The following is a 23,368-nucleotide window of genomic DNA, read 5'->3' as shown; positions in this document are numbered from 1 at the left end:
ATCGATTTCAATACGAAAATAGAACTGAAATTACTGTTTCTGCTGTGACATTTATTTTGTCCTCACGTAACACTTGACACTACTTGTTTTTAGAACTGATAAACGCTTTAAAATAAGTTAAAACACTAAAACTTATCCAACTAAAAACGACTACTTAGAAAAATTGATTTTATCTTTTTTTAAAACAACAATAAATAAGTAAAAATATTTTTAAAATATATTACGGGGATTGGCCTCTTTTTTTTTATTGAAAACGCTTTAAAACTAAAAGCTTATCAGCTACGTAGAAAATGATCACTTAGAAACATCGATTTTACTTTATTTTCAAACAACAGTAAATAAGTAAAAATATTTAAAAAATATTATGGGGGTGTAGTCTCTTTCAAAAACAATATTTCCTTCAAGAACAGCCATAAAATGTGTTTTCAATTGATATTTATTCAATAATGGCCTACTTTTCTCACCAAGCAAAAATGGATAAATTTTTCATGGACGAATCTTCCGACTACCGCAGCGACTGATGTCTTTCAAGAGTGAAAGTGAAAGTCAGAAAAGGCATCTTTGAGGAATTCTATTAAATATTTTAGAAAAGTGCGGACGAAACTGATATACCAAACACATTCCAATCTAAATCTAAATAATCGTTGCTTTTCGGTTGTTCCCGTAAGTTTGTTTTTTAAAAAAAAAAAAAAAAAATGAAGATCGGAAAAAATGTGCTTTATGACGTAATTAAAAAAAAAATTGTCGAGTCATACGAAGATTTCAACTTTTAATATTTTTCCAGATATCGTAATTGCTACACGCCATTAAATATTTTTCATCTTTTAAGATTTCATCACATCCTAAAATATCTTTTATTTTTCACAAAAAAAGATACCCCCAAGTCCATTTAATTTCATATTTTTCTTTAATTTTAAAAGTTATACCTGAAATTTTATTGTAAAGAAAAAAAATTTTTTTTTTAAACAGTCTGAGACAAATGTCTTGATTGCAAGACATTTTGGCGCTTGTGCAGTTTATCAAAAACACGAGGAGAAAGAAAACAATTGTCTAAAAAACAAAAGGTAAAACATTTTTTATGGTTTTAAATGTTTTTTTCTAAACTTATATTATTCGCCAAATTTCTTTATCGTTTGTTTAACTGAATCGTAAATAAATAAAATTTAAAAAAATATTGCCGGCAAAATTTTCCTGAAAATACAATTTAATCAGTAAAAAAATCAGAAAAAAAACCCCGACTCCCCAAGAGACTTTAAAATGACTTTGAATAGGTTTTCGGGATTGCTGAAAACGAATATCACATTTAAATTTGGGTCAGAATCGTTCCTTTTCGTTTGTTTCCGAAAGTTAAAAAAAAAAAAAAAAAAAAAAATGGAGATCAGAACAATATGTGGTTTATGACGTAATTATAAAAAACAAAAATTGTCGAGTCATGCAAAGATTTCCATTTTTAATATTTTTCCAAATATCGTCAGTTCTACACGCCCTTAAATATTTTTCATCTTTTGTGTTAAATAAAACACACACAAAAGATACCCCCAAGTTTATTTAATTTCATTTTTTTTTTAATTTTTAAAATTTGTTTTATATTTAAAAAAAAATAACGAATTTAAATGAAAGTCCAAATTTAAAAGCTATCCTTGAAATTTTCTTAAAATATTGTTTAAAAAAAAACGTAAACAAGGGAAAACTTTTATTTATTTATTAATTTAAGTAACTTTTAAATGAATTAACTTTTATTGTTTTTATAACTTTTTAAGTGAATTAATTTTTTGTTGTTTTTATTAAAAGAAAATTTGGAATTAACGAATTAGAAACTATCGGAAAAATATTTTGTAATATGGGCAAAAATTAAAGAGAAATGAGGAAAAAGAAAATAATTGTTTAAAAAACATAGGTAAAAAATTTAAAAATGAATACAATAAAAAAAATATTGCTGACGAAATTTTCTTGAAAATACAATTTAATCAGTCAAAAATTAGAAAAAATAAATTTCAAATTGTAAATTTAAAAAAAAGAAAAGAAAATTCAAACCCTTAAAAAAGGTTCAAAAGAGATTGTCCAAAAGAAATGCTGTATGCTTTAGTATGTTCCTGTGAAAACCTATGTAGGGGACTAGGATATATAAATACCCCAATCCCGTTACAAAAGAATAATGAAACGAATGGGAATTGAAGGAAACAAAGACTCAATTAATGGATAAGATAAATGTCGTTTATTTGCTGTTGAAAGAAATGAACGTTTTAGTTATAACATGTCCGCGCGTATGTAACCCATGTTCGTTACAGGGCTGGTGTTGTAGCAAGAATAGGAAATGTGTTTTCATCTCAAGTTCGGGTCACTATTGTTTGTTCGCGCGTGGGAAGAGAAATAAATGTTGTAGGAAAATTGAGAATGGTAGTCCAGCATGTAGACAAAGAAGAGGATATTAGAGTTGTCATCAGTTAGTAGTCAGCTACGCGAAGGTGTTCTTAATGGCCAGTAGTAGATGGAGAGAGAAAGAGTGAAAATGTATACATACAGTCTTTAGCTCGTGCCCCATACATAGTAGGAAGTGGGCGTGAGGTACGCGTGCGCGCGCGCCGAAACGGCGGCGGCTTGTTAGCCCAACCTCTCTCGTTGAGAGTTGGTTCTAAAGAGGATTAGAAACAGCTTATCGCCTTGTTTTATACTCGTTTCCAGAGTGTATTTTGCGCATGTGTATTTCCTTAGAAAGCGGAAGTGATGTCGTCCATGTTCGTGTTCGCGTGTGTGAGTACATGTGTATACGTAAGTGTGTGTGTATATATACGTGAATGTGAGTGTATGTACGCGAACGTGAATAAGTGTACATGTGTGGACGTGGGCGCGTATGTTTGTGTGCGCGTATGTATATGACAGCTTGAAATATGAATGTGTGTTTTGTGTGAGACTTGAAAAAGTCTTGTACACCTACTTGTATAAAGACTTAGAACAATTTTATGCAAAGTAAAGGTATGAAAGTGAATGTTGCTTATCAAAGAATTAGCAGTTTAATATTTATTCTGTTTAAATATAGTTTTAAAATGTTATCATCTTTGATGTTATCAGTTTTGATTCAGAAAGTTTAAAATATTTTTCCATTTAAAACTTGAAGTGAAAAGTTGAAATTTAAAACTTTCTTTCTTTCAGATTGCACAGCAAGTTGTGAATTTGTAGTTGCCATGGAAAGTGCTCCATCACGGAATCTGATGGATGTTGCAAGTGTGAAAGTTATGGAAACCAAAACCCTCCATGGTATTTTGCAAAGAAAGTCACATGTTGATGATGGTTTAGGTAAGAAGAAAGAATTTCAACAATGAAAAGACATTTTGATAAAAATTATCGACATTAACCATGGCCATTTTCAGATTAGCATTCAATTTTTTTTTCTATCTTTTTAATTAATTATTCTTTTAAAAACCCATCATAAATTATCAGGTTGACAAGAAAGTTCTTGCGGTTTTTAACTTGTAATTTCAGATGTAGTGAAGTCAAGACTACTATTTCTCCATTACATGTCTCTTTCTCTCTACTCTTCCCTTTCCCCCACCTTCCTTCCTTCCTTCCTCCTTTCCTCAAAAATGTGACCAGAGGTTGTAACCAATCAGGACGGAGAACAGTTCTGGTGGGAAAGACAAAAAGATGGATACAAAAAATGTTGGAAGCAAAAAGACGGAGACGCGAGTGGTTCCAGAGTTAATTTTGACGACTCCCCAAAAGGGGGACCCACCGAAATGGTGACCTACCCAACAAGAATTACATTATGGTAACCGCCATAATTTGGTGAATGTCCGACATCCATATGAACACGGACAAACGATGATGATGTAACAGCAAAGTCCGAGGACAAACACAAAAAAAAGAAATAAAAAACAAGTAAATATATATAAATCTGCCTAAAGAAGTGCCGATAAATATATTTTTACTGTTTTATGACACAATTCACCCTATTAAAAAATAAACATTATGTGATTCGTACCGAGTAATTTACGCGATTTAAATAAGACCTGGCCTGAGAAGTCCTAAGGCGGATACCTTGTGAAATATATATAGATACAACAACAAAAAAAAATTAATTGTAAGACGCAGTTCTACAAAATTAAAACATTTTTGCCTGGATACACAAAAAAAAAAAACACACACACACACACACACACACAAAAAAAAAAAAACATGAAAAAAAAACTTTCAAACACGCATACAAAAATAATTGTCGCCATCTTAAACAGGTGAGGAAATTAGCATGTGTAGAAATTCGCCCAGACAATAACGCAGGTTTTGTCAAAGACATTAACCAGAACTACATATATATATTTCTTAAAAAAAAAAAAGAAGAAAAAAAAAGATATATATATATATATATATATATACATATAAATAAAAAAAATTTTATCAATAAGTTTGAAACACAAATCTCTCGGTTAATTCAATCTCTGGTGAGTGAACGCTTTTCTCTCGTTTCTATTATACCTAGCCCCCCCCACCACCACCACCATCTCCCGCCACTAGCGATTCGGAAAACTAAAAAGGCGGATTGTGTTTGCTCCAGTAGTGCTGCCGTTACTAGAAATTACTGCAAAAATAGGAGCGTCTAAAGTAAATTTTATTGTAGATACAAGAGCCAGTATTTCCATTTTACCACGTTCTGTAGTAAATGGAATTACTTTGGAACCAACCCCTGTTCATATCTCGACTGCTAACAGCGAAAACAAAAAATGCTATGGTCAAACTAGCTTAGAAGTCAAGATTCCACGTTTAACAAGATCTTTCCAATGGAGTTCCTTGATCGCAGATGTCTCTAACCCTTTGTTAGGATTTGACTTTTTAAACAAGTTTAATATAGTAGTGGATTGTAAGAATAGATCCATCCATGATAATGTAACAGAGCGCGAAATTAAAGTCAACACAGTAACTGAAACCAATACTGTATTGATTAATAAAATAGACCTAGCAGAATATGTTAACGAAATAATGAATAACTATACTAGCGTAATATCACCTCATAGCAATACAGACAAAGAATATGGCGGAGTGTATCACAGGATTGATACAGGCAGCCATGTACCAGTCTTTGCTAAAGCCAGGCAACTTTCCGGTCCTAAATTAGATGTAGCACAGGCGGAATTTAAGAACTTACTAAATACTGGAGTTATCCAGCCTTCCAGTAGCGAGTGGGCAACACCCTTGCACTTAGTGAAGAAATCAGATGGTTCATATCGAGCTTGCGGTGACTTCCACGCGCTGAATAGTGTTACCAAGACAGACCGCTATAAATTCATTCTGCACACAACTTGCTGGTAGACAATATTTTTCCAAGATCGATTTGACTACAGTATATCACCAGATTAAAGTACACCCTGAAGACGTCCCTAAGATGGCAGTCGTGACACCTTTTGGATTATTTGAATTTAATTACATGCCATTTGGTTTAAAGAATGCTGCAGCCACATTTCAGCATTTTATGGACAAGATGTTTCTAAAATTAAATTGTGTATTTGTATATTTAGATGACATATTAGTTTTTAGTGAAAGTTAACAACAGCACAAGGAAGACTTAGATAAGGTATTCAGGATTCTTGGTGATAATAATTTAAAGATTTCCTTAGCTAAGTGTGTATTCGGAGTGCCAGAGTTGTACTTTATAGGTTTTCATGTAAGCAAAGAAGGCTTGTTGCCTACTTCAAAAACAAAATTAAAGAATTAGAAACCTTTCCAGTACCCAAAGATTCGAAAAGCTTGCATAGATTTTTGGGAATGACAGGTTTTTATCGCAAGTTAGTCCCTAATTACGCAACCATAGTGCTACCACTATCCGAACGAATGAGGTTGGACCCTAAAGCAACGTTTGAGCTAAACGAAAAAGAAACTCATGCTTTCAGAACAATAATAAGCAAATTGTCAGAAATTACGGCATTCGCTCATCCGCAGTCTTCAGCCACCGAGTACCACCTGGTTACGGATAGTAGTCAATACGCAGCTGGTGCTGCATTACACCAGCTAATAGATAAGAAACCAGTACCTATAGGTTTCTTTTACAAGAAATTTTCGCAAGCCCAGGCCAATTATTCTACGTTCGACAGAGAGCTACAGGCGGCTTATTTTTCACTAATACATTTCCGTCACCTCATAGAGGGTCGTCACGTGACATTATTCACTGACCATAAGTAATTATGTGGAGCCTTTTATAGTCAGACACCCGCAAAGTCGGATCGACGACAACGACACTTGTCAGTACTTGCTGAATATATCGCTGACGTGGTGTATATTAAAGGAGACGAGAACGTAGTTGCAGACTGTATGTCTAGAACTGCTTTAGCAGTGCAAATAGATGCATGTGATTTGGCTGAAATAGCCCAGGCACAAAAACGAATGACGAAATAAAGTCATACGCTAATTTAAAAGAATACTGCGTGTCACGTGAGATTCGCTCTGTCCTGTGTGATACTTCAACCAAGTACCCCAGGCCGTTTGTCCCAAAAGAGCTTCGTAGGGCTGTCTTTGACAGTTTACACGGACGTTTAGCACACCCTGGAACTGGAGCATCTATTAAACTGATTAAGTTTAGATACTTCTGGCCTAACTTAGATAAGACAGTTAAGCAATTCTGTGTAGAATGTGTTGTATGTCAACAGTGAAAAGTTCACAGACACACAAAGTCTGCAGTCCAGGAGTTTGATTTACCATCCGCACGTTTCCAAATGGTACATATTGATATTGTTGGCCCATTACCCCTAATGCGCAATGAGTCAGATCCTTACCTCAGTCCATAGAAATATTTGGTGACCTGTATCGATCATGCAACTCGCTGGATCGAAGTACAGCCAATGATTGAAATAACTGCGCAGTCGGTAGCAGAGGCATTTATCAATGCCTGGATATCTCGATTTGGAGTTCCATTGCATGTTGTAACTGACAGGTAGCCAATTTGAGAGCGAATTGTTTCAAGAGTTGGCCAAGTTAGTAGGTTTTTACCGATTGAGAACAACTTCGTATCATCCTCAAAGTAATGGGATGATTGAAAGAGCACATCGTACCCTTAAGGCAGCGATAATAGCGCGAATAGAGTCCTGGATGGAAGAGATACCAGTGATCCTACTAGATCTACGCAGCACCCCTAATGAATCAGGTTTTTCACCTTTTACCACTGTTACTGGAGCACCAATATTGATTCCTCATCAGCTGATACACAAGCAGAGTAGAAAAAGAAACTCCAGTTAACAACAAGTATGTACATAATTTGTGTGAATGGATGTCCCAAATCAACGTACTCAACAATGAAAAAGGATTTATCCATGGAAATGCGAAATCTTTTATAGCGAAAACCTTACTTTCCTGTGAGAAAGTATGGTTAAGGGTTGATCGAGTTAGGAAACCATTAGAAGCACCGTAGTCAGGTCCTTATAAAGTTTTGACTCAATCAGATAAACACTTCCAGATCGATATGAATAACGGTACTCATGCACACGTATCAATCGATAGGTTAAAACTGTTTACAGAGCCAACTAGCAGTAATAGAACTAGAGTGACCGAGAAAGCACAGATAGGTACTACTAATGATAAGGATGTCAGAACAGATTATACCGATAAAGTAAAATTGCTGGTGGCATGTATAAATCTTGATTGGGAAGAAAAGTGACATGGAAAAAGAAAAATGAATATTTTTATTTTTAAACAGAAGTAGACATAGTAGTAATTCAAAGGATATTAACTAACTCCATTACTGGAGGGAGACTCGTGTAGTGAAGCCAAGACTACTATTTCTCCATTACATGTCTCTCTCTCTACTCTTCCCTTTTCCCCTTCCTTCCTTCCTTCCTCCTTTCCTCAAAAATTTGACCAGAGGTTGTAACCAATCAGACGGAGACGCAAGTGGTTCCAGAGTCAGGGCACGAAAATGAAAATCACAAACTTTCTATAACCCGATACCACTTGTACGCTGAAATGAATATAAAAGCGTTTCGTTTGGAAGTTATTTTGTTTCTTTATTATTATTCCCAGGTTGGTTTCTACTCCCGTCTTATTAATTTCGACAACTCCCCAAAATGGGGACCCGCCAAAATGGTGACCTACCCAACAAGAATTACATTATGGTAACCGCCATACAGATGACCATATCTTGGCTCGAACAAAGATTTATTGATCATAATACGTACCATCAAAATCAACACACTTTTGCAAACACATAACAAGTGTATTTATGCCAGTAACATAAACATCTTGCATTCTGGTGTTTTGATATCGCTTAGGTTTTTAAAGCATTTCTCATGCAGAAAATTGTTGAGATGCTTGAAAAAGTGGTAGTCGGTAGGTTCATGGATTTTAAAGACAAAATTCATTTATTTTAATTGTGAAAAACATGAAAATAATTATCTTTACAAACGTTATTAAAATAAAAATATGTAAAGTCAAACGATGTTAATTGTAATTTATTAAATTGCAATATCAACCTATGTTTTGTGTAGAAAACGTTGAATATGATGTTTGGAGATTATCACTGCTGAGGCAGAGTTTTTCGTCCAATTCATTCAACTTGTAGTGTTGGTTTAGCAACATTTGGTCGGGCATTGTCGTGAGGAAAATTGGGCCTTTTCTATTAACTAATGCTTTTCTGATGCATTTCATTCATTTTTTGACAGTGTTTCTCTGCGTAATGGTGTCGTTTGCATTCTAAAAACTATAATGGATGAGACTGGTCACAGACTACCAAACACTCAGCATGACTTTCTTTTAGTGCAACTCTAAGTTTGGGAAATGTTGTGTAGCTTTGTCGGCATCTAATCATTGAGCTGAGCATCGTAAAGAACCCACTTTTCATTGCAAGTCATAACCTGGTCGAGAAAAAGGTCCTTCTTGTTGCATAAAAGAAGGGAAGATGACACTTCATAACGGTATTTCTTTTGGTTGCTGTTCAATTCGTGTGTTATCCATTTATCATGTCCTTTTGTCTTTCTAATCTCTCTCAAGTGGTTGGAAATTGTCATATATGTTACGTCTAATTCAGAAACAAGTTCTTAAACAGTTTTGAAATGGATTGGCTTCGACTTAGGCTCTTAATTGATTGTTGTCAACATCCGATGGTAAACCACCACTGTGCTGTGCATTCAGTATTGCTTCCTGAGCCAAATGCTTTGTTGATATTGCAAGCTGTTTCAGCAGCTTTTCTGCCTTACTTGAATTGAAATAAGAAAATTGTGTGAATTTTCTTTTTTTCCATCTTGTTTGTATTCAACATTCTGAAATGAAAACAATTGTTTTAAAATGATTGTAATTTAAATGATTTGATAGAGCAAAAAATCCTCATTTAAATGATATATAAAGTAAAGGTATTATAACGAAATCTTATTTGAAAATACATCATTTGAAATCAAAATTAAAAATTCTGCAAGAATCGTCTTGTGAACCCAATACTTAACAATAACAACTGCGCACATTTGTTTAATTTATTGAGAGTGTTCTTGATTTGTGGAAATTTCATTATTCTACAAGATAAAAATTCAGTTTTATTTTAAAAAAAAATGAAAACTGTTTTAATAAAAATGTTGAATAGTGAAAGATTTTGTTCATTATTCCACAAAAAATTATATATCCATTTTATCATAAAAAAACAAGCTGAAAAATATTTTGATATTTAATATTTTGAATTTATATTTTCTTTTCTGCAGAAAATCAATGTGAAAACATTGGCAAGAAACGAAGTTATTCAGAAATATGTACCAAAACTGAATCGTTGACACATGATACTCATGAGGATGAAGATGGAATGAAAATGATGAGGATGAAATTCAAGAGAAGAAAAAAAGAAAATGTTCTTGAAAGTCCAACTTCACCCTCATTTAATCCAATTGTACTTGTAAAGATGCAATTGGTTTGGTCCACATGCAAGATGAAGTTTACTTCTAAAAAGAATTTCAACAGACATCAGGCCATCCACTCTGGTAAGTTCTCTCATCCCACTTGTCTCTTTAGCTAAATTATATTTGTACATCTTATTTTTACGTCTTTCTTAGCAGAGTAGCTGACTGTTGAGTGGTGCATTTTAGTGGAATAGAGATAAAAATGAACAGGAATTCAAAGGAGGAAAATAGACACACGTGTTGACTGATGAGAGGAATTCTTTATTAAGGGAAAGAACAAAAAAGGGATTATGGGATATGTAGAGGGGAAGGGAGGTAATAGAGATACAAGAGTTATCGGACTTTCAACACTAGCCAAGTGAAAGAGCTTATTTACATAGATGTTCTTTGGCATACAGATGCTCTTTATTTTGTTTGGGATTAGAGGATAATGTCTGTTGTAAAATGTTATGCACACATATTTGTTATGAAATAATTGTTAATAGCCCCTTTTCGGATGGGCTCATTAAAATGAGAAAATTGTCCACTTCATGATATAACTAGGATTTATTTCTTACCTTGACACACAGCGATTGAAGTTGGAAATTTGGTTATAGCATCAAAAACCTATATAAAATATTAAAACACACACACACACACACACACACACACACACACACACGTACACATATATTGCTAGAATAGAGAAATTGTCATTAATACCTTAGTCATAGAAAAAATAAAATAAAAGATGATTTTTCATTACTATATTATATTAGTTTTTAATGCATAGTTAAGTATTTATTTATTAAAATTACTTGTATATCTTAATAGTAGGTAAAATATTTTATTTCTAACAATAAATTGAAATGTTGCCTTAATGAAATGATGTAAGCAGCCTTAGATGTCAATCATTGAATACTAATCATGCCAAAACGTTTTTTGTACTTCTTGTTGTTATGTTTGGTTTAACTAAGAATAAGTTGTATTTTTCATTAAAAATTTTGTTTGCTAAACAGTTCCATTGACATTTCATGTCCTGCCAGGTAACTCTTCTAGCATTTAAACCTTTGTGTATAAAATTTACTAAAATTTAATCTTCATTATTCTCCTGTTTGTAGAATTTACCTGAATAAAAATCATATCAACATAAGCTCATTTATTCTTGGTATTTTTACTTGCACATTTAATGGTAGCTATTTGTTTAAAATCCTTTGATTAATGTGAATTAAAATATATATAAACTATTCAGAATGAAATGATTTACATTTTTAAAAATTATTTGAACACCTAAAATATTTGTGAGTGGTGACTTTAAATTTTGCTATTTTTCAGATCCATTCAAGCCTATTATTTATATGCACGATGGACCCATGAAAGGAAAGGCGAACAAAAACAGGACTGCTAATCACCATGAAGAATTGTCTCCTCCATTCAAAACGGCACTTGCTATTAAAAAAACTGAAGAATCCCCAAAACCTCCAATTAATTCGTTTATTATATGGGAAGATGACACAGGAGAGATTACTGCCAATTTATCGAAAAATGGCCTTCTCCCTCATCAAAAGCAAAAAGATTTTAAAAAATCTATTTCAAATTTTAACACTGAGGACAAGGAAAATTTATATCCTCACTACAGTAACAATATAGATTATGTTTGTTCTGTTTGTCACAAACACTTTCTTAATTTAGATTTGTGTTTGTGCCACCAGCAACAAGAGCACCCAAATATAGAGTGCAATTTCCTAGAGGTAGAACAGAGTAGCAACATTGCAGACCTGCACTACCCTATTCCCAATCAGGTTGGTATTCTTGGGCGGTCCATTCTTGACATAAGTATTTGCAAAAATATAAAAGAATACAAAGTCTACAGAAAGTACAAATGCACCAAATGCAGTCGTATCTTCTATTCAGTCCCTCGATTGCATTCACACATCATTGAGTGTGGCTCCAGGCTTCCTGGTTTGACTGATAATAATTGCCAATGCAATGACCTGATGAATGACCTCAAAACTAATATGATACGGCAAGAATGAGAGTATATTTTAAATTTTAGTTCAAGTAGGAGAAATTTTTAATATTTAGTTTTATCTCATCCAGAGTAATGCTTTTTAGTAAGCTTAATATTCCTGGCATTAAACAGACCCTATGTCACAGTCAGCCCTTGTGAGAAGACGATGAATAGAGACAGTATTCATTATTAACAGTTTGACTTTTTCTCACATCCCAAACTGTATGATGTCGCATTTGATCATACAGGCCTTACTTTTTGAAGGCCTTATCTGTAATATTGTGGGATTATTAAGATTCAACACTCAACACACGTTTCTTGTATTTATACCTGCCTATTGTATTGGTGGTTATGCCAGTCACACCTGGAGGAAGGTACAATGGACAATTTGTGCGATTGTAATCAAGTGACTAATGGAAAGGAACAACTGGATTTTGTGCATTTGCTCACTTTTATATTATTGCAGATACTTCAATCAATAATGGATTTCTGTTTTTGATGCACTAGCCATACAACTTTATGGAACAGTATTAGAGAACTTTTAAAATTGCATTCTAAAAAAAACAAGAATACAATTCATACTGAAATAGACTTTTATTTAATATGAATTTAAATAAAAGCAAGAATTCCAAATGAATTTTTAGCATTCTTCTTGTGTGAATAAACGTTATAAATGTTTCATAGATTGTAAAAGACAAAATTCATTTATTTTAATTGTTAAAAACATGAAAATAATTTTCTTTACAAACGTTATTAAAATAAAAATATGTAAAGTCAAACAATGTTGGTTGTAATTTATTAAATTACAATATCAACCTATGTTTTGTGTAGAAAATATTGTTGAGTATGATGTTTTTAAAAAGAATACAATCAAATACTGCAATTCTGAATTTTGTCGACCAACAATTTAAATAAACAAATTAAAAGCTAACTCTAAATAAGAAAGATATTTGAATATCAGTGCATACAAAGATCTTTTTGACACAAAAATGAACTTTGAATATTCTATTCATACAAAAAGAAACAAGTTTTAATAGAATTTAAAATAAAAATTCAATTTCATATATGTTTGAAAATGAATTAGACATTTTTATGAGAACAAAGAAAACATTTTATGCAGCTTTGTTATTGTATAAAAAGTATTTCAAATTTTTACAATTCCAAATATTTGACTCCAGAATGTGTATTTTGCACATAATCTGATATGTATTTAAACGTTCTTTGCTTACATGTTATATATACTTTTTGAGTTCATACTTCATACATTGCAAACTATTTGACTCTACAATGTGGATTATCTTCTGCACTGCCCACAGGTATACTATAAGTAAAACCTCCACTTTCTCTCATAAACTGATATGGTGTATTTATATATGACCTTTTACTCATCAGTTAAATATGCATTTTAAATTCCTTTTCACACGTCAGATTTTAAACTTTTATTTTTGAACTATATTTCACTCTTGTATTTATGTTAATAAATATTGTATTTAAACTTTTAAGCTAGTCATTTTGTGTTATTTTTCATTTGGCTATTTGCTGCTTTTTTCTCATTACTGGTGTCTTGAATTCGAGAACCTCTTCACCCCTGCTTTTTTTATTATTTAAAGGAGAAATCTGGGACCTCGACCTGTAAAATAGACTTAAAAAGTCTACTGAGTCTGAAACTAGCACTCAGTTTATAACACCGCATGACAACCGGTATTTCACTTTTTTCTGAACCGTCTCATCGGTCATCCCCATTCTCTACATGCTCACCCCCCCCCCAACTTATGACCACAACAGTGGTGTTTTGTGGTCACTTGTTAATCTCATACTGGACGTGGGATCAGACTCGTTGGTATTTGCATAATCGGGTCTTGGTTATACACCTCGATATCTGCATCAGATGTGTCGTCTGCCATCACTACGTCATCATCCATCTTTTCCACATCTGTCATCCTGTGTATGTCACATCGGAATATGCTGTCCTCCATTCCTGGCCTTTGGGGAAGTAGTTGTATAGGCAAATAATCTGGTGTATCCATGAGACTTTTTTCTTCCGGAAGAAACGATGATTGTAGTGTGATATTGCCACTTCCATCCAACTGTACGCGGTATTGTTTATTACTCATGATCTTGACAACTCTCCCTGTTTTTCTCCATAATCGCAGATATGGTCTCCCCTGATTTTTCACTTGAACGGATTTGCTGACCAGAAACTGTTGAATCGGACGGCTGTGCGTATTGTACTGTTCTTTGTTTAGCACATGCCTTTTTGCCATCTCCCTTTCTCTTAATTCTTTGGTTTCTGTCCAACGATCGTAAATGAGGTGCTTTTTGTGAAGTATAGGGAGGTGATCCTTATTGTTTGACCATATAATATTTCAGTTAGTGATAATCTGAAGTCCTGGTGGTGTGTGTTCCTATGTGTCATCATTGCTTGTGTTGCCGGATCATGGTGTAGGTGGACATAGCCATCAATGCAGTCCATAAGCATTCTTTTGGCTGTTTTTAAGTCTAGTTTGGCTCAGTCATTAATTTGGCATTAATGTACAGATGATATATGTCTCTTTTAGCCACAGTCTCCACAGAAAGATTTATACTTTAATGAGTCAAATGGTGGATCTCCATCGGATGATATCTCCTCCAATGCACCATACGTGCAGAACCAACCCATCAATGCATCACATGCTACTGCAGTCTTCCTTGATGGTAGCAGGACAACTTCAATCCAGCTGGTGTATCTGTCTGCATATACCATGTAACTCTTCCCATGCATATCCAGTCTTCTCCGTGACAGTCTTTTGGAATCGGAATTCTGTGTTTGAGGATGGCATAAGTGGTTCTCTCAGTTGGGGTAGAGCAATCGAATTGCATTTTCAACATTGTGATCTTGTTTGTCGGATACTAGCATCTAGACTAATCATTGTCTAGTGTTAGTCAACGTTCCATTCATTCATATATGGGCGGAGTGCAGTGCCTTTAGTACTTCAGCTGTAAGCTGCTTTGGTATCAGAATTTTATCCCCTTTTTTGGGAACCTCTTCCAAACAATATAACTGGTCTGCCATTGGCCAGAATTGCCGGACCTTCGGTGGCAGTTTGTGTCTTAACTTCGGGAACCCATCTCATATATATATCGCTAATGTTTGGCATTTCTCATCAGTGGCTACAGCTGCCATGATTCTATCCCAGGTTATAGCTTGAAATTAAAGGTCATGCATATACACGGCTTTGATTGAAGTTTACATAGCCCCTCGATCTGCTGAGTAGTATCAGTGGTCTTTAATTTGCTGTATCTTGATTGCGCCGTGTATTAAGAGATGCAGTCCTGTGCAGCGTTAAGTTTTCCAGGAACCGGCTTAATCTATATCCTGTACATTAATGACCGTTCTTTGAAAGAAAACAAGTGTGGATTCTTTGTTTTCCAGGACCTGATCTGAGAATATTTTTACAAGTGGCTGCTGGTCCACTGTAACTAATAAATCTGGGCACCCCAAAAACGAACAGTTTGTTTAGGGTAGCATCCTTCACCTTCTTTTTCCAATGATGGGGGGTAGTGATGTGTGTCTGCACAGCTAATGGTTTCTCTCCAGGTGCGAATGTTATATCCAGTGGTCTCCCTGACATCACTTGTAATGGTTGATGGAGGTAGGTATTGAATGAACTTGATTTGAAGTGCTTCATAACCATTGTTTCAAATTTTCCCTATTATTTCCAATAGAGGTTAATGGAGTAGGTTTTCAGAACCATTTCTCTTTGGGAACGTCCACATGGTACTATCCCGTTATTCGAGGTTGACATGTCAGCTTTTGATATCTGGTGTGGGTAGTCGTGAGGGGTTAACTCTAAGTCTTTCAGTGCTGACTCAGATAAGCAAAATCCCGACGTGTTTTCTGATATGTAAACGACTTCTCTGGTTTCTTTAAGGCCAACGTAAAAATTATGCCGTTAATGTGTAGTGGGTCATCCATAATGCCACATATCCTATGGGTAGTTGGTATTAGCACGTCGCTAGTGCATCCCAATACTTCCAGTATTTCAGGGCCACTCAATTCTATGCACCACTTGATATAAACCTTTCACCACAATGAGTTGTGTATGATCGAGGAGCTGTTCTTCTGTGGCTATCATGAGAGCCTTGTGCCCTACTAGCTCGAACAAAAGTCTGTCACCTTATTCAAGCAAGCCGTTGTTACTTCGTTGCATATTTTGACTGGTCGGTTAAACCACACATTTGTTTGTACTGGGTCCATATATTGATGAATAATGGCCAGTCTCTTTGGTGTAACCATCCTTGATCACAGATCATTCCAGTTTTATGGTATGGGGTTGGTTCGACACATTTTCTCTGCCAGTGCAACTGATGAACGAGTTGCAAGTAATGTTTGTCAACACAAAGTCAAGTATCTGCAGAATGTCTTCTTGGTTCCTCCTCTTCTCTTTTCTCTCTCCCAACAATCGAACACAGCATATAATAACAAAACTCTAAAGCACGTCTGACAGCACTGACTTCTGCCAACAGTCTGCCCTCCTCTTAACAACACAGGCTTTTTATATCGCAAAATCGTTCACCTCTATTTGCATATTCTTCTAACTCACGTGATCACTACTCTATAAATAAGAGTCTTGACCATTTCTTTTCTTTCTTTTTATTTATTTTTGGTGACCGACCCGCACGTGGTCTATCCAGGTAAGTCACGCATTTCTCCACACTCCCCCCTGATCTCATGATCACAAACAGGACATGCGGGCAATCGTCGTTGGCGGGTACTCCTTCGAAGAAGCACTTCCTCATTGCTGTTTTCTTCATTACCACCATCATTACTACCAGTCTGTTCCATTATCCCGTCTCGTGGTTCCATAGGCGGTGTCTCACAATCAGGGCAGGGGGGCAGTATCCGTCTTTGTCGGGTACTTCTCCGAAGAATCGGAGGCGTCATCTCCTCGGTATGCTCCATCATCCCTTCTCGCTGGGTTTCGCAATCACGGGGGGTGGGCAGTATTCGTCTCTGTCGAGTATTTCGATGAGGCATTACTTCCTCGTGTCCATCGCTCTCCTCACTATTGTCATCAGTATGTCCCATCATTCCCTCATCTGGTTCCGTTGGTGGTGTTTCTATGCTCACCTGAAGGGGCAGTAAGTGATCAGGATCATCTCTGAACGGTGTGTGATCCTCCTCATCGTCCTCAGAATCAGAAGAGGTATAACAAGGGCGGATATCTTTTACGTGACGTGGTATGCCACCAATCAACATGGTCTGAGGACTTATGATTTCATCTATTTTTCCCCGGAAAAATTTCGTAGTGCACCCAGCATTTGGGGGTTTTATCCAAACAAGGTCTCCCACCTGATATGGTGTATTGACAACACTCACCACTGATGGTATGGCATCAACTCCTTTCACACGCTGTTCATATTGGTAAATCCCATTGGCTGGTGCAGTTGCTGGTGTTGCATTGTCCTTGGGTGTTATATTATACCAGTACACAGCTTCTGGAATAGAGCACTGCGTCCTGGCTGCAATTCTTTTGATGGTGCGGTGACACCGTTCTGCTATACCATTACCCTCGGGATAATATGCACACCGATAATGCATTTTAATCCCCCATTCGTGCACGAATTTCTGAAATTCTTGACATCGAAATGTGGCGGCATTATCAGTCAGAATTTCAATCGGGGCACCACGTTCAAAAAAGACGGCTCTCAACTGTTGTATAATGCTGGCTGCATCCTGTCGTGTCAACAGGCGCCATATTGTGAAACGCGTCGGGCCACAATCCGTCATGGTCAAAAAATGTTTGCCCCCATAATGTGTTATGTCCATCCCTACTCGCTGCCAGTTGCCCTCCACCTCGAGCTTCCCTTTTTGCCATTGGGATGGTGCCGGATCAATTCTCTGACACTCTTCACACGAACGTATGGCTGCTTTCACTGATGCTTTTGTAGTTGCAGGGCATACTCTTCGGACAAAATATGCAGTCCTCTGAATTCCAGGATGTCCAATCTGCTGGTGTATCATACGGATCTGGTCAGGTGTTAATTGATCCGTTACAGTCGCGCATGTTTGTTGTTGAAGATCGGATCCCTGCCTCATTGCATCGATCCACCTCTTTGGTACTCGAGTCAAGCTATCAGCCAAATTCTGCATCGACGAGACTAACGTAATGTCTACCTGCAAGCTGTATTCGTCAACTAGACGCTTAATTATTGCTAGTCTCCTTCGTACTAGCATTTCACTTGCAGCTCTAGTCTTAACTCGAGCCTTTCCAGTCAAGGTGTCGGTTAACCAATGGTAAACACACAATGAGTCAGTGTGGAGATGCACAACATTAGTCTGCCATTGCAATGCGAGATTAAGACCTTTTAACGTGGCATCAAGTTCTGCCAAATTTATATGTTGGGCATCATTTTTCGGACGAAGCCAGCATGCATCTTCCACAACAACACCTAGTTGCTCCAACACGACACCTGTAGCCAACGAACTTGCGTCAACCCATGCATTTAGTTCGTTTCCAGACACTTGCCACTCACCCCGGGCAGGGTCATTCCTATGCACTCTGGACAACATTTCAGCCATCATTTGTTGGAGAGAATCATCATCCGCAACATCGTCCCATCCTTTTGTTACTGTAGTCACTCGTCTTTTCACCACTCCTGTTGCCGATCGGAGCCATCCACAGACAGGTAGATGTCCTACCAATTTACCACAGATAGAAAACACAGTACGTCTTGTTAATACATTGGGTAACTTTGGAAGTGGGCTCCCTCGTTTCCATCGCAACGTATTGCCCTCCTCCCAGATCTCGAGGCCTAGCACGGGCACTCCATCCTTTAGGCGCTTAGGGTCTTTGCTTATTAACCCAAACGCTTTCAGTTTTATTCGAACTGCATCCGCAGACATTATGTCCTCATTAACATAGATGTCATCTATGTAGGCTGAAGCAGCTTTTGCTGTGGTCTCATCCTGCATCAAAACAGTTTTAATAATGGTTGTCATAATCAAGGGTGCTACGTTTAGGCCAAAACCCAAACGTGTCAAACAATATAGTTTTCCCTTGAGTAGTACTGTCTGAAACGGCCATAATGACTCATGGACACGTATCTGCAGGTAGGCCCTCTTTAGATCCAGAAGTGCTACATTGCTCCCTTTTTGACGCCACTCTCTCAGTTTAGCAGCGCACACATCTGCGTTTCCGGTAAACGCATCAACATGCCGATTCAACTCTCGGTAATCCATTACGGGACGAATTTTTTCTTTGGTAGGTTGTTCAACAGCCATGAGCGGAATTAATCCCTTGGGTGGTCCCAGACGTTCCTGTGGGTATGGTATTAACCAACCGTTGTCAATCCACATCTGAAGTTCTTCTTCATATGCGGCCCTATTCTTGGTAGAAACTGCATACTCTGGAATCGTGTTGCACAGCCGATCTGGTTCCTGGCCCATGGCCCATTTCCACTTTGCAGTCCACACCCTTTCGTTGTCATCAAATGTAGCACAGAAGTCCTTTTCTTCAATCGACATGGCTGCACAGACGTCTTTCCCTTCTCCAAGCCTGATACCTCTAGCTGCTGTGATTGTAACGCCTCCTAGTGCTTGTATTGCATCAATTCCAAGCAACATGTCGTAGCCAAGGGGTTTCTCCTGCATCACCAGAACGTCACCTTTAGCTGTGTCACCCTTCTCAGTGCAGATTGTGACTGTCCCTTCACCACAACATACCCGTGATAAGCCATTGATGGTCATAACGCCAACTGGGTTCCTCCGCCACACCGGACAGCAATGGGCACTAACTATAGACCGGGAACACCCCGTGTCTATAAGTGCTGAACACTGCACATCATCAAGTTTAACGCTAATGACAGGCAATCCTGTGTTTATTGGTTGGCAGGGGGCAAGGGTAGCGATAGTACCTTGCCCCCAACTTCGTTTCCCGAACAGTTGCGAGATATGTGCCCAAACTTATTGCAGCGATAGCATTGCACTGGTCTCTTTGATTGTGGATATACACCTCTCCTATCACTCCGGCACTCTTTAGCAAAATGATTGGCCTCCCCACATTTATAGCACACTGAGGTGGCATGCTTATTACTATCTGGAAGAGAGTCCACATTGCCTCCATGTCGAAAACGAGCTGCTGCTGCAATTGGTTCCTGTTCCTTACAGATGTTTCGAGCTCGGGCCAATAACTCATCAGTTGACAATTCATCGATTCTTGATGATGCCCGCAACAGTTTACTGACCTCCTCGGGTAGGCCTACCAAAAAAGCACAGCTTAATATTTTATCGTTGACCCCACCAAACGGTACAGATAATTTTCGCAGGTCGGCTAGGTACACGTCGACTGTTTCCTTGGGTTGAAGTGTCCGGCTCGTGAACTGTTGCCACGCAACAAATGGATCTGTACCAAAAATCGAAGCGAGGTACTCCGCCATTTTGTTGCACCCTATGCTGTGTTCGATTGTTGGGAGAGAGAAAAGAGAAGAGGAGGAACCAAGAAGACATTCTGCAGATACTTGACTTTGTGTTGGTTTTAAGCTATCTCGGCGCTTGGTGTGCGGTTACTAACAATGGTACAGAAAAAGACAAAGTCAACTGTTCATTTTATTTTAAGATTGGAGCTTGTCGACACGGAGAGAGATGTTCTCGTTTACATAACAAACCCACATTCAGTCAGACTGTTTTATTACAGAATCTGTACTTAAATCCACAAAACGCTGCATTAACTGCAGATGGCTCCCACATTCCTGTCCAAATGGGAGAGCTTGAAATCCAACAGCACTATGATGAATTCTTTGAAGAGGTTTATGTAGAAATGGAAAAGTATGGCGAAATTGAGGAGATGAATGTCTGCGATAACCTTGGTGATCATCTTGTTGGCAATGTTTATGTTAAGTTCCGTTATGAAGACGATGCAGAAAAAGCTGTAGCAGATTTGAACAATCGTTGGTTCAACAGCCGTCCAATTCATGCGGAACTTTCTCCGGTTACAGATTTTCGGGAAGCTTGTTGTCGTCAATACGAGATGGGAGAATGTACACGTGGTGGGTTCTGTAATTTTATGCATTTAAAACCAACACAAAGTCAAGTATCTGCAGAATGTCTTCTTGGTTCCTCCTCTTCTCTTTTCTCTCTCCCAACAATCGAACACAGCATATAATAACAAAACTCTAAAGCACGTCTGACAGCACTGACTCCTGCCAACAGTCTGCCCTCCTCTTAACAACACAGGCTTTTTATATCGCAAAATCGTTCACCTCTATTTGCATATTCTTCTAACTCACGTGATCACTACTCTATAAATAAGAGTCTTGACCATTTCTTTTCTTTCTTTTTATTTATTTTTGGTGACCGACCCGCACGTGGTCTATCCAGGTAAGTCACGCATTTCTCCACAGCGTTGTCCTAACGCTATTACTATTTCAATTTTGGTAAGAAAATAATCCTGTAAAAATAATCCTGTAAAAATAAATCCTGTTCATTGCGTGATGTAAAGTGGACTTAAAAGTACACCAAATCCGAGACTAGCACTAAATTTGCAACACTGTCAACAGAAAAATATGTTTACCAATGGATTCTCTTCGTCCACTATCAAATAATCTTCCCAAGAGAAATAGGACGACAGAAAACCAATTCAACCGTCATCTGGAAGCGAACCAGGCCATCTGTCCAGTTAAAAGAGCCCGGCAGTGCTAAAGACCCCTGCCAGGCGACAAACATTAAGCTGACGGACTTGCTGAGATTGACAACTGCCCCTGTGACTTGTCTATACCGCTTGAGTGCCTTAATCAACATGAAAATATCATAATGGCTTAAGTCTCAAGTGCAAATTGTTTTGAATCGATATCCGTTTCACAGCGTAATTCTGATGGTTCGACCAAGTCGATGATAACGACCTACAAACGATTCGCAAGAACTCTGGCCAAAATGTTCACATCCACATTTAAGAGCATGATGGGCCTATAATCATCTAGTCCCCCCCATACACACCCATCCTCCTTCTGAAGAAGCGTGACCACTCCCTTGGTAACCTGACTCGGGATGGATCCCGTGTCAAACCAGTGGTTAAACATGTTCGTCAGAATGGGAACGAATATGTGCGACAGCCTCAAGAACAATCCATAGAGTAGACCATCGAGTCTGGGTGATTTGTTGCAACCAACCTGCTTCAACGCAGCAACCGCTTCACACTCTGTAACCCGACCATCACAACTAGCCGTTCAAGCTGCCTCCCAGGGGCGAGCCAAACTCCTGGACGCAGAGCCTGGACAGTCGTGTGAAGCGATCCTCAAAGTGAACTCAAAACCGCTCGCAAATCTCCCGAGACGATACTAATGAGTGCCCTTCTGGGCTTTGGATCTCTCAAATGTAATTCACCGATTTGCGACCGAGTGAAGCTCTACGCTCGGAAGCATATGGGGGAGTTGGATTATTTATTTAAGAAGAAAAATTACAGATTTCACAATTTTGGAGTTAAAATTATATAAAATATGCAAGCAGTTCTTTTTAAATGTGGCATGAGGCTAGAACGGGTGGGGGGGGGGTAATGGAGGTCGAGGGTCGTCCACTTGTCTATTCCCTATAACTAGTTGCATTCACCACAATAGGCATTCATGGATCTACTCAAAGCCCCAGATCACAATATGTACAAGGTTTTTTTTTGTTTTTTTTTTAAGTAAAGGGTTTTCTTTTTGGTTTTTTTTAAAACGAGCTGTATTCATTTAGCTAGCGTGATGTTACTGATGTCGCTCCCAATAAGACAAACAAACGACTCTAGTTAATTCTAGAACAAAATTTATGCAATCAAAAGTAGATTGTGAGTTTGTTGATTCTATTTAAATTAATTTAATAGAAAAAGAAAATAAATAAGAAAATTTTAGTGGTGTACCAAAGTAGGAAATAGAAAAGAATAAAAAAATTGCTCCCCTTAATTGTGTAGAATTTTTACTATCTTGATAGGTTTACGTTGTTAAAGATAAATTCTTTATTAGGTTAATTCATTTCACACACACACACACACACACATACATGCATATATATATATATATATATATATATATAAAACTCAGATCAGCCTGCTTGGTCGATGAAACCATTCATCCGGTTTAAAAAATTATGCGCCTGAGTAGATATTTTAAGCTTTTCTTAGTTTATTTCTATCATGTTGAAATGACCATTCTACTTATATCATGACAGACTGATAACCCTGTGATTTTTGCTTCACTGCTGACTTTTGTTTTTGTTGATATTTAAAACACATTCATTATTGTTTGGTTTTAATCAAATAAAACCGTAAATGCCATTTCCTTTTTGTTTTTACATTGGCATAACTTATGCAAAAATATGCAATAAATTTCTTGCAAAAAAAAAGAAACGTCCAGGTAACGACATAGTCACGATTTGCAAATCTCCATACATACTAAAACATTGCATTAAACTATTAATAAGACCCTTCTGAATCCTTTTTGAAGAATAATCTATTTTGAAAAGACCTCTCAATGTTTTCTTTTTTTTTTTGAGCTGAAAATATACGAGTCAATC

The 23,368-nt window shown here is 37.1% G+C and overlaps 2 protein-coding genes across 3 annotated transcripts; both read left to right on the top strand.

Moving 5' to 3' along the window:
• Positions 1-221: 221 nt before the first annotated feature.
• LOC145297657 (uncharacterized) lies at positions 222-13,346 on the top strand. 2 transcript variants are annotated; one of them, XM_080143824.1, is made up of 4 exons: positions 222-1,064; positions 3,151-3,294; positions 9,663-9,935; positions 11,169-13,346. In XM_080143824.1, the coding sequence occupies exons 2-4, from the start codon at positions 3,183-3,185 to the stop codon at positions 11,867-11,869; spliced, it is 1,086 nt and encodes a 361-aa protein (XP_079999950.1). In that variant the 5' UTR covers positions 222-1,064; positions 3,151-3,182; the 3' UTR covers positions 11,870-13,346. The 2 variants fall into 2 exon arrangements, with proteins under 2 accessions (XP_079999950.1, XP_079999951.1); XM_080143825.1 differs by lacking the exon at positions 222-1,064 and having other exon boundaries at positions 2,991-3,294.
• A 7,058-nt stretch (positions 13,347-20,404) lies between these two features.
• On the top strand, positions 20,405-21,002 carry LOC145297909 (splicing factor U2AF 35 kDa subunit-like). Its single transcript, XM_080144246.1, has one exon. The coding sequence runs from the start codon at positions 20,583-20,585 to the stop codon at positions 20,985-20,987; it is 405 nt and encodes a 134-aa protein (XP_080000372.1). The 5' UTR covers positions 20,405-20,582; the 3' UTR covers positions 20,988-21,002.
• Positions 21,003-23,368: the final 2,366 nt, after the last annotated feature.

The sequence above is a fragment of the Euprymna scolopes genome, chromosome 18 (genome assembly GCF_053919585.1).
Source record: "Euprymna scolopes isolate OS-2025 chromosome 18, ASM5391958v1, whole genome shotgun sequence".
Lineage (NCBI taxonomy): Eukaryota > Metazoa > Mollusca > Cephalopoda > Sepiida > Sepiolidae > Euprymna > Euprymna scolopes.
The sequence above is the reverse complement of the archived record's forward strand: the minus strand, read 5'-3'. Positions and strand labels throughout refer to the sequence as shown.